Source organism: Polypterus senegalus, chromosome 1 (assembly GCF_016835505.1).
Source record: "Polypterus senegalus isolate Bchr_013 chromosome 1, ASM1683550v1, whole genome shotgun sequence".
Classification (NCBI taxonomy): domain Eukaryota; kingdom Metazoa; phylum Chordata; class Cladistia; order Polypteriformes; family Polypteridae; genus Polypterus; species Polypterus senegalus.
This window is the reverse complement of record NC_053154.1, coordinates 327115085-327131698: the sequence shown is the minus strand read 5'-3', so window position 1 is coordinate 327131698 and position 16614 is coordinate 327115085. Positions and strand designations below refer to the sequence as shown.

General features: G+C 41.9%; 1 protein-coding gene across 1 annotated transcript in view; it reads right to left on the bottom strand.

Moving 5' to 3' along the window:
• hkdc1 (hexokinase domain containing 1) overlaps nucleotides 1-16614 on the bottom strand; it is a 48778-nt gene that overhangs the window by 16964 nt on the left and 15200 nt on the right. Inside the window, 4 exon segments of the mRNA XM_039739523.1 lie at nucleotides 4093-4248; nucleotides 4342-4525; nucleotides 8151-8250; nucleotides 11298-11393. Of these exon segments, the coding sequence (XP_039595457.1) occupies nucleotides 4093-4248; nucleotides 4342-4525; nucleotides 8151-8250; nucleotides 11298-11393 (536 nt within the window).

Here is a 16614-nt window from a genome sequence, read left to right as displayed (position 1 = left end):
CACAGAGCTGCTTTAGTGACAATTCTCTCGCTTGCTGCTAGGTAGTATTAATGAAGCAGGATTACCTTGTCTGGGAGACAACAGGCAGCCCATTCGAGTGTCCCACTGTGTTGCCAGCTAGCAGTGTAACTATACCAATAGGAATGTGTGTGAGCTGGCCGTCCATCTGTGTTGGGAGTTAACAGTCTGATGTGATTAGCCTGCAGTGTATACACACACACCCATGTACATATTGTGCTGCCTCAAATAAGAATTAATTCCAGTGGCCTGATCTCATTTTCTTAATCTTCTTTAATGATTTATATTTCTTATTCATTTTTTTCTTTAATCCTTTAATCCCATTTTTTCACACTTGGAATACGGACAGCACTACACAGGCAGTGTGATGTCACTAATAACTTCTATAACTTCTTTTAAAATGTACACTTTTTATTTTATATAGCTAGTCTATGTTTAACTTGTAATTTTTTTTTTTATATTTTTTTTTTTAATTATTTTTTAACTTTATTGGATCTAGGCTGAGTGACTTGTTTTTCTCGTCATACACATTTCATTCTATGTTGACCCTGTGTTAACCTATATACAGTAATCCCTCGCTACCTCGCGGTTCACTTTTCGCGGATTCACGACTTTGCGGGTTTTTAAATATAGTAGTAGTATTTTAGTCTAAGAACAACAAAACAAGTTCGGTGACTAAGTGCGTTGTAACACGGGCTGTGATTGGTACATGGGAGGGAGACGACAAATCACAGCTTCCCGCTTTCTAATCGGGCCCGTGATTGGTGCTTTGACTGATGCCCAGATCCCACATCACCTCCCCTTGTCTCTCTGTCGTGGCCATTTCGCTTCAAGCTTTCTCGCCGAGCGGTTTACTTTACACTGTACTGTGCGTGATTTTTTTTTGTGGTTTCTTTGTGTTGAACTTTACTTCAATTTTCACCCCCTGCAATGGCTCCCAAACGCGCTGCTTCTTCCAAGGCTGGTGCTGAGCCTAAACGCCAAGGAAGAATGAAAACGATCGCTGAGAAGGTGAAACTTCTGGATATGTTGAAGGAAGGGAGAACGCAGCAGACTGGCTAAGGAACTGCAAGACCGGTCACAGGAATGGGACGACGACATGGTTCTATCGGTCCAATTATGCAACAAGGTCGACGACATCATGACTGCCTACAAGCTGCTCTTCGACTGGAAAAAGAAGCAGCGGCAGCAACTACAGATCACAATGTTTTTGCAGCCTCGCAAAAAAGAGCCAGTTTCTACTACTACTACGGATACACCTTCGGAAACCGTGGAAGAGGTTCCCCAAGAAATGGCACCGCCGTCTGAAGAGATGTAAAATACAGTCATTGGCTGCGCAGTAAACGTCATCGTCACCTTCATTGTCATCATTTTTACTGCACAGCATATTCATCACCATCATCACGTCATATATAGGTACGCGTACTTCGCTATACAGTAACTGTAAACTTATCTACCGATCTCATATTGCTTAACAGTTGTCCCTGTTATTAATAGAGTAAAGGGTGGGTTGTAAACAGTATAGGGAGGGTTTAAAAACGTCCAAATACACGTTAAATAATGAAATAAATATGGTGTCCCTACTTCGTGGAAATTCAGTTATTGCGGCCGGCCTTGGAACCTATCTCCCGCGATAAATGAGGGATTACTGTATGACAAATAAACCTAAACCTAAACCGAATGCCACTTTCATAGCCTCATATGTGATATACAGGAACCCATCACTCCTGCAGGATGTGCCACTGATCTTTATCTTTAAGGTGCAATAAAGACAAGCAAAAGTGACTTTTTATGTATAGTATTTCTAGCCATAACCATAACCAATTCAAGAAGTAAAACTTGCTGTTCTGGTCTTGTATCGTGCATATATTCAGTGTTGCTACAATGGCTCTTTGGTATCTAAGGGTAACATATGAAATGTTCTGGTATGCTGTCCATATTAGAAGTAGCATGAAGGGTTAAGAAAGCCAGGGTGTGTGAACAAAAAGGAGATAGAATGTTCTAGATGGTGATGAATAATAAGAGGAAGACTTGATAGTTGTCACATACACAGTTTCCACAAAAGGAGAAGAGCTGCACTTAGGAACTAGAAATGAGACTTTTATTTAGGTGGATAAGAGGTGTGTAAGCCTACATTCACATGTAAGGTCACTTAGCCACTCTTTGTTTCTTTCGTTTAAGGAAGCACTGTGGTCTCAAGACCAGAATTGGAGATGCTTTTATCTCCTTGTGTCTTGACTACAGTAATGCCCCATATACTGGTCTGAATAAATCCTCCCTTTCTTGGCTACAGTTAGATCAAAATGCAGCTGCTAGTTTTTAACTTGATCACGTCATAGGGCGCATGTTACTCCCATCTTGTACGCTTTGCACTGGCTTCCAGTTTATTTTAGAATTTCGGTGCTTACTTATAGAGCTCTCTGCGGACAAGAACCAGAGTATATCACTGGCCTCCTGCACCACCATACAGCCTGTCGGGCACTCTGGTATGTGCAATAGGGCCATCCCTCGTAACCCGTACATGGATTGTGCGTTTCAGTCTCTAGCGCCAAGGCTCTGGAATGGCCTTTCATTAGCAGTGTGCATGGCTGAGTCAGTTGATTCTTTTAGTAAACAACTTAAGACGCAGGCTTTTGAACACAGCTGAGTAGCCTCTGCTTGGACTTTTAGTTTATTCTTAGTTTTGTTCTTGTTATTCTATTTTATTGTTTCTCCTTATTTTTTCATGTTTTGTTATATTTGGTTTCCACATTTATGTGTTTAATTGTTGTACAGCGTTTTGTGATGTCATGTCTGTGAAAGGAACTTTATAAATAAATTGTACTTACTTACTAATGAACCAATCAGAGTAAATGTCAGAAGTTGTGTGAGCATTAATTCAGCACTGATATTTAAATTCAGTTGTTTCTAAATATGGGACTGTAACTTTGCTCTCGGAACATTCTCAGAGCAGACTGCTGTGACGGTGGTGCTCCCTCTTCATGGAGGGAAACTAAGGACACATGAACAAGCCTCCTCCTGTCTGGTCTTTGACTCAGAGAGGTCCTAGTTGATGACATTTCTTTATTTAATATATTTCCAATTTATTTCTTTCACAGGTGTTGTCAGCCAATTTAACCAGCTTATTGGTTATATTCTTATACTGACCAGAAAGCAGGAGACAGAGCAGGAGGTAGCAGAGTTAAAGATTTGCATTGGGTGTGATGAGGATGGATAGGATTAGAAATAAGGAAATTAGAGGGTCAGCTCAAGTTGGACGGTTGAGAGACAGTCAGAGAGGCGAGATTGCGTTGGTTTGGACATGTGCAGAGGAGAGATGCTGAGCATATTGGGAAAAGGATGCTAAGGATAGAGCTGCCAGGGAAGAGGAAAAGAGGAAGGCCTAAGCGAAGTTTTATGGATGTGGTGAGAGAGGACATGCAGGTGATGGGTGTGACAGAACAAGAAGCAGAGGACTGAAAAATATGGAAAAAGATGATCCACTGTGGTAACCCCTAATGGGAGCAGCCAAAAGAAGAAGAATTGGTTATATTCTTATCCTTATTGTTTAAGTATATTAAAAAGAGCAGTGGTTTTGACCCCTGAGGGATACCATTTATAACACCACTTAATTCTGAGAGGGTTCCTCTTATCATAACCCTTTGCTTCCTGTATTTGAGCCCATTTTGTACCCACCTACACACTGCTCCTTGAATTCCCACTTCTTTTACTTTGATCGTGTGGTAACTTTCCAGATGTTACAATGTGCAAATAAAGGTACAGAAATTCTCTATCTGAATAGACCCGCTATTACCCATTTTGAAAGGGCACTCAGATTTTCCAGCGGCAAATATATAAACAAACATATTGTGGCAAACTCAAGCTTAAACCTGGTGTTGGTGGTATCTGTGCCATGTTCTCTGTGAGCCCTTCTAGAACTGAATCTCACAGCACCCATCTAAAGGTGCTATGTAGCCCAAATGTCTGTCCCCAAGGAAATGTAAGAGACATAGGCCCAAATGTCGTCTACCAACACCCATACACCAAACAGTGATATGCTAACAAACTATCAGAGCATCCAAGAAGTTACAGTACCTTTCAATCTGAGAAAGGAATTTGGTTTCGAAAATGCCTCGTGTACGAAGTCTCTCTGAGATCTGCCCCCTGAACAGCAGGCCCCGCCTGGTCAGGTCGAGTAGAATCTGACGGACTATCTCTCCCAGGTACATGCCGCTCGTCATCTTTTCATACCTGTAAATAAAGACAAAATTTTCACAGTGAAGCACTGCTGACCAAAAAAGACGCTAACTCCTCAGGATGGTTAACAATGTGCCGGCTCATTACCTTTGTTTACCAGCATTTAAGGATTGTTCATCCACCTCTCGGTCAAACCTGGTCCGCAGATATTCAATGCAACCGTTGTCACCAAAACCACCCCACTCTGTGTTCACACACATCCTGCCTTCATCTCCCTCAACTGTCTCAATGTTCTTCATCTCCTCCATGTAACAAGTGTTGCTCCCAGTGCCTGTGGATAGGAAGAAGTAGTGTAGGATTGCAGCTTGACGTCCATTTTAGGAGCTGCTGATGTTCATTCTGAGTAATTGCAGGATTAGGGGTTATTCCGTCTTTAAATTTAGCCTCTTGTTTTAGCAAAGGCCCAGCAGAGCCCTGCAGAACCAATCAGATGTGTGTTATCCTCACACCCAAATATGACAATCCTGAACTGGATAAAGATAATGGAAAGATAATCAAGCATCTGAATGACTGGAGAAGATGTTTATTCTAACCGTTTACTGTGTTATGATGTGACACTTTTAGCTGAAAGTTGTCATTTTTAATCAATATTGGGGATTGACCCTGGCAAGTCGGAGTTATGCTCTTGAGAGAAGAGGAATGAAGGTCAGTAGGAACAAGACAGAATACGTGCGTGTGAATGAGAGGGAGGTCAGTGGAATGGTGAGGATGAGGGAGTAGAGTTGGCGAAGGTGGATGAGTTTAAATACTTGGGATCAACAGTACAGAGTAATGGGGATTGTGGAAGAGAGGTGAAAAAGAGAGTGCAGGCAGGGTGGAATGGATGGAGAAGAGTGTCAGGAGTAATTTGTGACAGACGGGTATCAGCGAGATTGAAAGGGAAGGTCTACAGGACGGTAGTCAGACCAGCTATGTTATATGGTTTGGATACGGTGGCATTGACCAGAAAGCAGGAGACAGAGCTGGAGGTGGCAGAGTTAAAGATGTTAAGATTTGCATTGGGGGTGATGAGGATGGACAGGATTAGAAATGAGTACATTAGAGAGTCAGCTCAAGTTGGACGGTTGGGAGACAAAGTCAGAGAGGCGAGATTGTGTTAGTTTGGACATGTGCAAAGGAGAGAGGCTGGGTATATTGGGAGAAGGATGTTAAGGTTAGAGCTGCCAGGCAAGAGGAAGACCTAAGAGGAGGTTTATGGATATAGTGAAAGAGGACATGCCGGTGATGGGTGTGACAAAGCAAAAAGCAGAGGACACGAAGATATGGAAAAAGTTGATCCGCTGTGGCAACTCCTAACGGGAGCAGCTGAAAGAAGAAGAAGAAGAAGGTAAACTGCCAAATTGTGGCTGCATTGTTAAGTCAATTTCAAAGGCCAATAGTCAATCCGTCCATTTGAACCAAAGCCAGTAAGAAACCCTGCACAGAGTGCCCTTTTATCACAGGGCATAATCTTGTACACCCCAACAGTCAATCCTTTTCTTCTTCCACTTCATCAATGTGCTTGATCAACCTTTTCCATATAGTCTGGTCCTACATCTCCTCAGCAGTCAAGCCATTTTCCTTCAGATCTTCTTTAACTTTATCCATCCACCTCCACTTTGGTCTCCCTCATTTTCTCTTCCTCTGTTACTTATATTCCCTGCACTCTTTTGCCCACATATTGTCTCTCCTAATCACAAGTCCATACCACTTCAGTCTACTTTCCTGTACAGTGGAACCTCGGTTCACGACCATAATTCGTTCCAAACCTCTGGTCGTAAACCGATTTGGTCATGAACCAAATCAATTTCCCCCATAGGATTGTATGTAAATACAATTAATCCGTTCCAGAACATACGCACTGTATGTAAATATATTTTTTTTGAAGATTAAGCACAAATATAGTTAATTACACCATAGAATGCACAGTGTAATAATAGTAAACTAATGTAAAAACATTGAATAACACTGACACAAAACACCCAGGCTCCCTGCTCAGCTGCACGCGCAGGCTCACTCTCTCTCAGCAGGACGCTCTCGCTCTCTCTCTCAGCAGGACGCTCTCTCTCTCTCTCTCTCTCAGCAGGATGCGCTCTCTCTCTCTCTCTCGGTAACATTGCAGCAGTTCGCGCTATGGCCTTGCAAGCCGATCGCTGTATAAACACCTTATTTTAATGAGTATTAAGCACAGCGTGGAGTGAGAAGGAACATTTGAACAAATCCGAACTTTATTTAAAAACCAACCACAAGCAGCCAAGAAAATAACATTACAGGAGTTTGCACTATAGCCTTGTAACCAATCGCTGTATAAACACTTTTTTTAATGAGTTTTAAGCACAGGGGGAAAAAAATGAACATTTGAAAAAAGTGAAAAGTGACACCGCAACAATTCACGCTATGAACCGAAAAATGAACATTTGAAAAATCCGTAATACAAAAACTAATCGTAAACCACCAAGAAAACTAACCTTGCATGAGTCGAGTTCTGGCATGAAGTGAGGAGGAACTGGATGGAGAGGAGGTTACAGTTTTGAGGGAGAGTCTGGCTCCGCAATGAAGGGATGTTTTCCTTCAGGTGTTTTATCTCTTGTGATTTCTTGGGTTTCTGGTGTTTTTAGCTGTTTAGCTGGTGGGAGCGAAAGCCTCATGCAGCCATTCCAGAAACAAAGTCCTTGTGACCCAACCCTTCATGTTTGCCCTCCACATCACTGGCAGTCTGGCTTTGTTCACATTGTGCTGCTTGAAAGCACGAGGGTTCTCAAACTGGTAAATGAGTAAACTGGTATACAGTTTTTCCACCTCTTCCAGCACTTGAGGCCTCTGCCTGGTTAACACTGTAACTCCTTTTGTAACATCCGCTACTTTAATAGATTCTTTCTGCTTTAGAATAGTCGAAATCGTAGGTTTTGACTTCTTGTACTCAGCGGCAAGATCAGTAACACGAATGCCACGCTCAATACTTTTCAATAATTTCTTTCTTTACTTCTATTTCAATTTTCTGCAAAACTTTCTTCTCACCACTCTTCACTTGCTTAGAAGCCATGGCTAACTGCAAAAGCACACAAAATACTGTAGAGCACAAAGAGATCACAGATAAAGCACACACGTCTGACTGAAAACAATGAACAGGGAGCGGCTCAACACGTGCTTAAATACAGTAATCGGCGCGTATGAACCGGAAGGGAAATGAAATAGAGCACAAAGAGTTCACAGCGAAAGCACGTACGCATGTGCATGTACGCAAGTCTGACCGAGAACAATGCAATACATGCGGAAATCATCAGCGCACATAAACCGAAAGGGAAACTGGCTTGTTCGTATACCAAGTGTGTGGTCGTGAACCGAGGCAAAAGTTTGGTGAACTTTTTGGTCGTAAACCGAGTTGTACGTGTATGAACCGAGGTTCCACTGTACTTTCTTCGATGCCTCTGCCACTTTTGTTGTACCTCTGCTTGTCTCACTTCTTCTTCTCTTCTTTTTTTGTAACTCCACACATCCATCTTAACATTCTCATTTCTGCCACCTTTAACTTCCTCTCCTTTACTGCCCATGTCTCAGCTCCATACATCATTGTCGATGTTATAAACCTCACCTTCGCCTTAATTTTTTGATGACACAATACTCCTGGATACCTTCTTCCAATTGTTCCATCCACACTGCACTCTATGGGTTATCTCTGCATTTAATCCCAACAGTCAAGCACACCAAGCTAATTTTGAAGGGACAGTTTAACTACCTTTACTCGGTTTGGGATTTGAGAGGAAACTGGAGTACCCTTATGGACACCTACATCCACATTGACAGTGACCAGCCCATGATTCAGTCTCAGGACAATGAAGCTGTGAAACGGCCACACCAATGCCATTGTGCCAAGAAATTATTAATCATTGACGTCAGAAAGAAAAGAAACTGCTTACCAACAATTAAGCCAATCTCACACTTTGGATCTTCATAGGCGCAGGTCATCATTGTGCCAACGGTGTCATTCACCACTGCCACAATATCCAAGTCAAATTCCTACAATGACAGGAAGACAGCAGTGGTAAAGAAAAAGAAAAATCAATACAATATTGCAGGGTGTTTTATGACATACAGTTAGGTCCATAAATATTCGGACAGAGACTTTTTTCTAATTTTGGTTTTGTACGTTACCACAATGAATTTTAAATGAAACAACTCAGATGCAGTTGAAGTGCAGACGTTCAGCTTTAATTCAGTGGGGTGAACAAAACGATTGCATAAAAATGTGAGGAACTAAAGTATTTTTTTAACACAATCCCTTCATTTCAGGGGCTCAAAAGTAATTGGACAAATTAAAATAACTGGAAATAAAATGTTCATTTCTAATACTTGGTTGAAGACCCTTTGCTGGCAATGACAGCCTGAAGTCTTGAACTCATGGACATCACCAGATGCTGGGTTTCCTCCTTTTTAATGCTCTGCCAGGCCTTTACTGCAGCGGCTTTCAGTTTTTGCCGTTTGTTTGTCAGCCTTTCTGTCCGAAGTTTAGTCTTCAAGTGAAATGCATGCTCAATTGGGTTAAGATCAGGTGACTGTCTTGGACATTCAAGAATTTTCCACTTCTTTGCTTTAATAAACTCCTGGGTTGCTTTGGCTGTATGTTTTGTGTCATTGTCCATCTGTATCATGAAACGCCGCCCAATCAATTTGACTGCATTTAGCTGGATTTGAGCAGACAGTATGTCTCTGAACACCTCAGAATTCATTCGGCTGCTTCTGTCCTGTGTCACATCATCAATAAACACTAGTGTCCCAGTGCCACTGGCAGCCATGCATGCCCAAGCCATCACACTGCCTGACTCCACCGTGTTTTACAGATGATGTGGTATGCTTTGGATAATGAGCTGTTCCACGCCTTCTCCATACTTTTTTCTTGCCATCATTCTGGTAGAGGTTGATCTTGGTTTCATCTGTCCAAAGAATGTTTTTCCAGAACTGTGCTGGCTTTTTAGATGTTCTTTAGCAAAGTCCAATGTAGCCTTTCTATTCTTGAGGCTTATGAGTGGCTTGCACCTTGCAGTGCACCCTCTGTATTTACTTTCATGCAGTCTTCTCTTTATGGTGGACATGGATATCGATACGCGACCACCTGGAGAGTGTTGTTCACTTGGTTGGCTGTTGTGAAGGGGTTTCTCTTCACCATGGAAGTGATTCTGCGATCATCCACCACTGTTGTCTTCCGTGGACGTCCAGGTCTTTTTGCGTTGCTGAGTTCACCAGTGCTTGCTTTCTTTCTTTCTCAGGATGTACCAAACTGTAGATTTTGCCACTCGTAATATTGTAGCAATTTCTCGTATGGGTTTTTTCTGTTTTCGCAGCTTAAGGATGGCTTCTTTCAACTGCATGGAGAGCTACTTTGACTGCATGTTGCATGTGGAAGATTGGCTATGAACAGACAAGTACCACACGCCTTTTATCTGCTTAATTGATAAGGACATAACGACGGACTTGAACACACCTGCCCATCAAATAGCCTTTGAGTCAATTGCCCAATTACTTTTGAGCTCCTGAAATGAAGGGATTGTGTTAAAAAAATACTTTAGTTGCCTCACATTTTTATGCAATCGTTTTGTTCACCCCACTGAATTAAAGCTAAAAGTCTGCACTTCAACTGCATCTGAGTTGTTTCATTTAAAATTCATTGTGGTAATGTACAGAACCAAAATTAGAAAAAAGTTGTCTCTGTCCAAATATTCATTGACCTAACTGTATAATAAGGACAATCCAATATGGTTCAGTTGCCTGTGATGCATCATTAAGTATTACATTTTTGGCATTTTAATGTTGTGATTTCGTTTTCATCTGTAATGCACTCCTGTCACGACCACCCAAAAAAGATATCAATCGGCTGCAACTCGTGCAGAATGCAGCTGCCAGAATATTAACTAGGAAAAGAAAATCTGAGCACATCACACCAGTTTTGATGTCACTACATTGGTTACCTGTGCCATTTAGAATTGACATTAAAATACTGCGTATGGTTTACAAAACCTTAAATAATTTCGCTCCATCTTATATTTCAGAATGTCTTTCACTTTACACCCCAGATCTCCAAATGAGTGTCTGCTTAGAATTCCAAGAGCTAAACGTAAAAGAAGTGTTGAGGCGGCCTTCTGCTGTTATGCACCTAAAATCTGGAATAGCTTACTGATAGAAATTCGCCAGGCTGATATGGTGGAGCACTTTAAAAAACTACTGAAAACACTTTACTTTAGCATGGCTTTTCTCATAGCTTCATTTTAGTTTAATCCTGACACTCTGTACATTCAATTAATTATCATTGTCATTCATGGTGGCTCTGAAATCCATACTAACCCCTAATTTCTCGCATCAGTTTGTCAGACACATCGAATTTTGTTGCAGCAGCGCGGTTACCAATTTCTTTCGCTACTTCACTGACATTTAATTTAAAACTAGCTTCATCATAGATAAGGGATGCTCTTATGATAAAGGTGCATGAGGGTGTGAGATACAAAAAACACAAATCAGTGCAAACGTTGCTTTGGAATAGTTCAGGTATTACCGTGTGGTCAGGTAGGCACAATAGAGACAGAGAGAGAGGTTAGGAGCACACGCTGATACGGAGCATTGCTGCACCCGCATAGGAAGTGTGGTTACTCTCTCAGGTGGGCGTTAGCATATCATAATCCCATGGACCAATAGCATGAGTTTTCCGCATTCCACTTATACGACCGACATTATAAAATACCAGAAATTATACAGTAAAATCAAGTCCCGACTTATCCGCAAGTATATATGGTATATATAACAATAATAGCATATAGGCAATGCCACTGCTGGGTTATTTTATGCCCTAGGTCAAGCTAATTAGTGCACCAATCGACTGTTCAGTAGCTAACCCGTGTGGCTGGGTCCCCCGCACTTATGATCTGCGCCCCAGGCGAATGCCTAATTCACCTTAATGGTGGCGCTGGCCCTGCATATAGTGGAGTTCCTGGCAATTCCCATCTATTGAAGACTTAACTAATGAAATTAGTGCCAGTAAAAAAGAATGGAGTTTAAAAAAAACAAACGTTACTTACATTTCTTCTTTTGATGCCTTCTCTTAGCATGTCCACCACATCTTGACCCTCACAGTCTGTGGCTTTGAAGCCTTTAGTCCAACTTATGAGAGTACCCTGGTGGAGATGAGACAGATAAGGGTGGCTTTTGTTACAAAATGAAGCTTGACTGCCAACTAGGGGGCACAAGACAGAGCTTGATGTCCCCTCTTTGTTTAGTCAAACCCTGTCCCTTAAGTGACTGGACACTAATTAATGGTCACCCCTTGAAGATGGCAGGAGGCCACAAGTTCTAAACAGAAATGTTAACAGAACTTAAATGGTTCAAAAGTCAAACCTGAAAATAGGAATAATGAGCAATGTGCACACAAAGCATCATCCAAAATGGAAGGACAAAGATCCTGCACTTCCTGGTTTGTCAAAGTGTGTGCAGATTCGTCTTAAGTCTCTAGCATATTTTTTGGTGCATCATTTTGATCCATGGTTGTGAATTTTTGTCTGTCTTTTTGTCCACGGCTTTTGGCTTACATTTTGGCTCAGTTACATACATACTGTTGTGAACGCTGGACCGGACACACACGGACAACATTTTTGCACCCAACACACTTTTATTTACACCAATATTATTTACAAATGGCTCACGTGCACCCCCAGTGTCTTCTTGCACCGATTTCCCCAATGTCCAGGCCCACGGTCTCTTGTGCCTTCCTGGCCGCCTCCCGTCCTCTCTCTCCAGCTCTGTCTGCTTCCTCCCGACATCCACCACCGACTGGAGGGAGGCGGCCCCTTTTATGGGCTCCAGCTGCTTCCCGGCACTTAACAGTGGCCACACCCCTGTGTGGCGGAAGTGCCGGCTGCGCACCCAGAAGCCGTCCATGTCTCCCCGGTCGTCTTCCCCCCGGCACTTCCTGGTGTGGCGGAAGTGCCGGGCTCCCGGATAAACAGGCACTGGGGCGCTGCCTGGCGGTGGCCACGGGTCCCTACAGGGCTGGGCTTCAAAGCCCCCTACCCAAGGCCCCCTGTACAACCAGGACAGACGCCCCCACTCGGTCTGTAGGAGGCACACGCCCTCATCCGGTCCTCCAAGGCGTCCCGGCCGAGGACCACACGGGATAAACCGGCATCGGGGCGCCGCCTGGCGGTGACCACAGGCCCCTACAGGGTAGGGCTTCCATGCCCCTGACCCGTGGTCCCCAACAGAACCAGGACGGACACCCCCTCGCGGTCTGGAGGAGGCACAAGCCCTCCTCTCGTCCTCCTGGGGCTGGAGCCCGGCCGGGGACCACACTGTACATATCCTGCTTTTTGACAACCATTTTAGATTTGCCCGCTGACCTTGTTTTCTAGACTCTCTTCTCCTGGTAGTTGACCTTCACTAGTTTATACTTTGCCCTTTTGCTTGTCTCAGTCGTTGGTAGGAGGGCTGCAGTGGGCACATTTGTAAGAAACTGTGCCAAACACTTGGGAGGCGCTCATACACAACTGAGCCAGAAACAATAATTGATCTTTCCTGTGTGGTATCTGTGTGATGACAAAATCAATATTCATTATGTACAGTACTGTTTTTGTAAGCGGCATTTATTCATACAGTAGGTTATCTACAACCACATGTCTGTATGGACTGAGTTGAATATACACAAGTTCATTCAGGTAAATTCATTTTTGTTCTCTCTCCCAATTTTACATTTCCCATTTAATTTAGTTTCTGGAACAAATGGAAAAAGTTTGAATTAGTGTAAACAGCCCTCATTTGGGGTGTTTCATAAGAAATGTAATGATTTACAAGAACAGTTGTGTCAAATATTTGAAATATTAAAATGTTTGCTTCAATGTAAATGTTTAAAATTGTAAAAAGTATTCCTGATTGTAATAGAAAAAAATCAAAAATAACATAATATCTGTAATCACTGAACTTGAAATAGTCTGAAATGATACTCTACATGCTCATGTTTGAAATCTGGGCTAGGACCACCGGTAAAGAAGCAAATATCAAAAATATCGTCATATTCGCCATTACTGAAGATTTCATAAAACGACATTCAACACGTCTGTATTACCGATCCCCGTTTGTTCAAAGATTTGTGAAAAGGAGTTTGAACCCTCGTATCACATTAGGGGGTGAACCCCTGGGGTCAGTTGACGTGAAATGCACAACTTCAGGACCTTCTGATCATTTCTGCTGAAGACACCTACTGGCTTACACTTTATCATAAGGGTGCAATTTCCTATGCAAAATATGGTCCTAAAATTGCCTAAATTATAGGGTCTAGACGGCTTAAAATTGCAGCATCTTGCATGCCTAGACATCTAGACGGATTGAATGGTGTATCATATGCGTGGGTTTTCTCATACCATCAAGTCAGACAAAAAAAAAATGAAATTATTTCAAAGTGCTCATAAGTAATTCTTATGAATATAATCAAGAATTAGGTCAGTTGTAATGAACTGAAAGCCTTGGTTAGTACTGTGGGGTAAACCTGTGCTCTCCAGGCCAATTGAGGCAAAAAGCTTCCCTGAGCTCAGTGTGTAGGGCTGAACTGCATTACGCTGCGCTCCATTGTAGTGAACCAAAGCAGCAGCTGCTGCCCTCTAGAGGCGGCAAAAGCAGCAGATCATCTGAAACCTTCTGTGGTTAAAGCACGGCACTTAAGTAAATCTGGATGGCATTAATAGAATGATTTTTTCCATTATGAACTTAATGTATGCTAAATAGTAATTCTTAAGCAAAATTGTTTAACAGTCATACGACATTTATCAATAATGAAGTTTACTAATGCATATTTATTAGGAAAAGTGTACTTTATTAATAGCAAAATTGCATATCAATGTGTATTAGTAGAAATGAGAAGTCAAGCAAAATGACATCTTTTATTGGCTAACATGGTGCAACACCCTAGTACTATTAGTAGAAATAAAATGCTTAGAGATCAGAGAAAGAGTGACTTCACAAATTTAATTTACATTTTACACTATAAAAAAATAAAGGTTCGTTTTACTGGTTATTAGTGTCTTTTGTAATGATTTAGTACTAACAACATATTTGCTTCTGTGTCTTCAGCTGAAGCAGAGGTCCTCAATCACGGTCCTGGAGGACCGCAGTGGCTGTAGGTTTTCATTCCAGTCAGTTTCATAATTAGAGCTCAGTTACACTCAGCTACACTTGGGGGCTGTTCCACGAAGCGAGCTTATAAAATCGAGGATTATTTGAATAGCCTCGCTTGAGTTAGCCTAACAGTTCACTTCAGGCTCATTGAGTTCCACGAACAAAATCCAGGTGTATTTAACCTCCGCTAATTCAGTGCGCGTCCACGCGATATAAAAGGCAGCCTTGTTAATCGATGCTGGATAAGTAAGAATGGAAACTAAGGAAAGAGCTGCGTTTTTTTTCGCAGGCGGAGCAAGAATTATTATTACAAGCCTATGAGGACTACAAAGCTATAATAACTAGAAAGGGGAACACGAGCTGTATTATCAAAGCTCGTGAGGCTGCATGGCAGAAAATAGCTGACAAGTTAAATGCGTAAGAACATGATTTTAGTAACTTTTGTGGGATGTCAAACTATTTAACAACTAAATGAGAACAGTTTCAAGCCTTCAAAATGTATAGTCATTAAAATTTCCTTTTACATATGCATTTTGTTACCAGTTGTAAGGTACTTTAAGGTTATTTTAACACATTGATAAACAGGACAGCACGTTAATTATATGGGTTCATCTTGGATAAAAAGTGATATATAATTGTAATTAATAATGCTTGGCTTCAGGAGCAACATGAGTGGAACGAAAAGGTCCTGGCAGCAAGTGAAGAATGCGTCATTATTGGCATACGCTCCTGCTGCAGTATTGCCACATTATGCAAAACTGCACAGGCTACTACAATGTCACACGCTCTGTCTGGTGTAACTCGGAGATGCCGCAGGCAGTTAAACCTGGATTTGAACTGTCCAAATGTCATTTCAATGCGTGCCCTTGTCTTACAATGGGCATGGTTGAAATGTCTTTCTGCTTGTGTTGCAGGATCTGTATATGGTGTGAGAAGAAACGGTAGACATGGGTATCCTCTGTCACCAAGCAGCACACCAGGAAAAACTCCTATAATGGAAAGTAGACACATTAGACTGTAGTATAATAAACTATAGTATATTTGTGAATTTTAGTTGACTTGTCTTGTCTGAGGCTTTGAGCCAGTGAAGACTCGCGAAAAATTCTAGCATCATGATACTGATCCTGGCCATTTTGCCACAATGTTTGAAATTAGATGTTCAGCAGTGCATACCATCTGAAACATTTTAGGAAATGGTAATGACATACATTGCTAATGTTGGACGACTACACTTTCACCCCTTGTATATAAATGTGAGATATTATCTGTACTTACCTGTACATTAATACTGTGATATGATTTGCGGTTTATGTAATCAGGCTCTGTTGGACCTGCTGGAGCCTTTATCCTCACGTGTGTACAGTCAATGGCTCCAATGACGTTAGGAAAGCCTGACAAATTAAATTCAGTTACTTATCAGGTAATGATTTATGTGCTGTAAATGAGTAGATGTTTAAAGATTAAGCACCATTAATTCCAAAGAAAGTTTCCTTAATGGCAAGAATTCCTCGGTGGCCAGGAAAGGTAATGAATATATTTAAAAAGGACTTTAATGCAACGCAAACCTTCCTGATTTCACGGCACACTGTAGCTTTGCTTAAATGTTCAGCATCCCCCACACTGTACAGAAATGAACCACTGGCAAAATAACGCAAAGCGATACACAAAGACTGTGCAACCGTAAGGGCTTTAGAGCGACGTGTGTTTTTAGAAATGTAAGGTTCCAATAACTGACACAAATATGCAATACTGTGTCTACTAAATCTATAGCGCTCGTATAAATAATCATCCGCAAAATGCAACGGATCTATCCTGGGCCGAAGTAATTGTGGAACCTGTTGCCTTAAAGCTCTACGAATGAGCCTCGCTCCCTCATCAACTGGATTATGAATAAATGGGCACGCCATGGTTATTCATGTAAAAGCCTTCAATGCACTCCTTGTCATTTTATACTTTCTAAGTAATTAGAATCGCCTGCATGTAATCTGTAATAATTTTATATTGGAGGGTCGATGTGTGCGAAAGAGGGAGTGAACAGCAGCAGAATAATCCCAGCCCCGCAGAATGTCGTGCTGTGACATCACATGGCTTGTCCAATCATATTCATCAAGCTAAGCTAAGCTTCACAACTAACCTGCCACGGAGTAGGCTTGTCCAATAGCATATGTTGGCATAGTAATTAAGCGGAGCTTCAGGTTAGCCTCGTTCGTGGAACCGAATTTCGAGAAATTAATA